Source organism: Charadrius vociferus, unplaced genomic scaffold (genome assembly GCF_000708025.1).
Source record: "Charadrius vociferus isolate BGI_N301 unplaced genomic scaffold, ASM70802v2 C15052959, whole genome shotgun sequence".
Taxonomy (NCBI): domain Eukaryota; kingdom Metazoa; phylum Chordata; class Aves; order Charadriiformes; family Charadriidae; genus Charadrius; species Charadrius vociferus.
The window spans coordinates 1-339 of record NW_009654553.1 but is presented as its reverse complement, the minus strand read 5'-3'; the positions used below and the strand labels follow the sequence as shown (position 1 = coordinate 339).

Here is a 339-nt window from a genome sequence, read left to right as displayed (position 1 = left end):
GGCAGCAGGATGCTCCTGAGCAAGCGGCTGCACCGGTGGACACCCCAACCTCCAGCCAGCAGCTGTCCCCAAGGTCCCATCCCGGGGGATCCCCACTCCCAGGGGACAAGGGGAGGGATGAGGCACCCAACACTTGTCGGGAATGCGGGAAGAGCTTCCGTCAACGCTCGGCGTTGGTGAACCACCATCGCATACACACGGGGGAACGCCCCTTCGGCTGTCAGGATTGCGGCCGCCGATTCAACCGCCGCTCCAACCTCACCACCCACCGCCGCATCCACACCGGTGAGACGCCCTTCGAGTGTCCCGACTGCGGGAAGAGTTACCACGACAGCTCCA

General features: G+C 65.2%; 1 protein-coding gene across 1 annotated transcript; it reads left to right on the top strand.

Annotated features, from left to right (window-relative positions):
- Positions 1 to 102: 102 nt before the first annotated feature.
- LOC104293657 (gastrula zinc finger protein XlCGF49.1-like) lies at positions 103 to 333 on the top strand (the record flags this gene model as incomplete). The annotated part of the gene is made up of 1 exon (XM_009893175.1): positions 103 to 333. A coding segment is annotated over one exon (231 nt), but the record flags the coding sequence as incomplete, so codon positions are not given.
- Between the last annotated feature and the right edge of the window lie 6 nt (positions 334 to 339).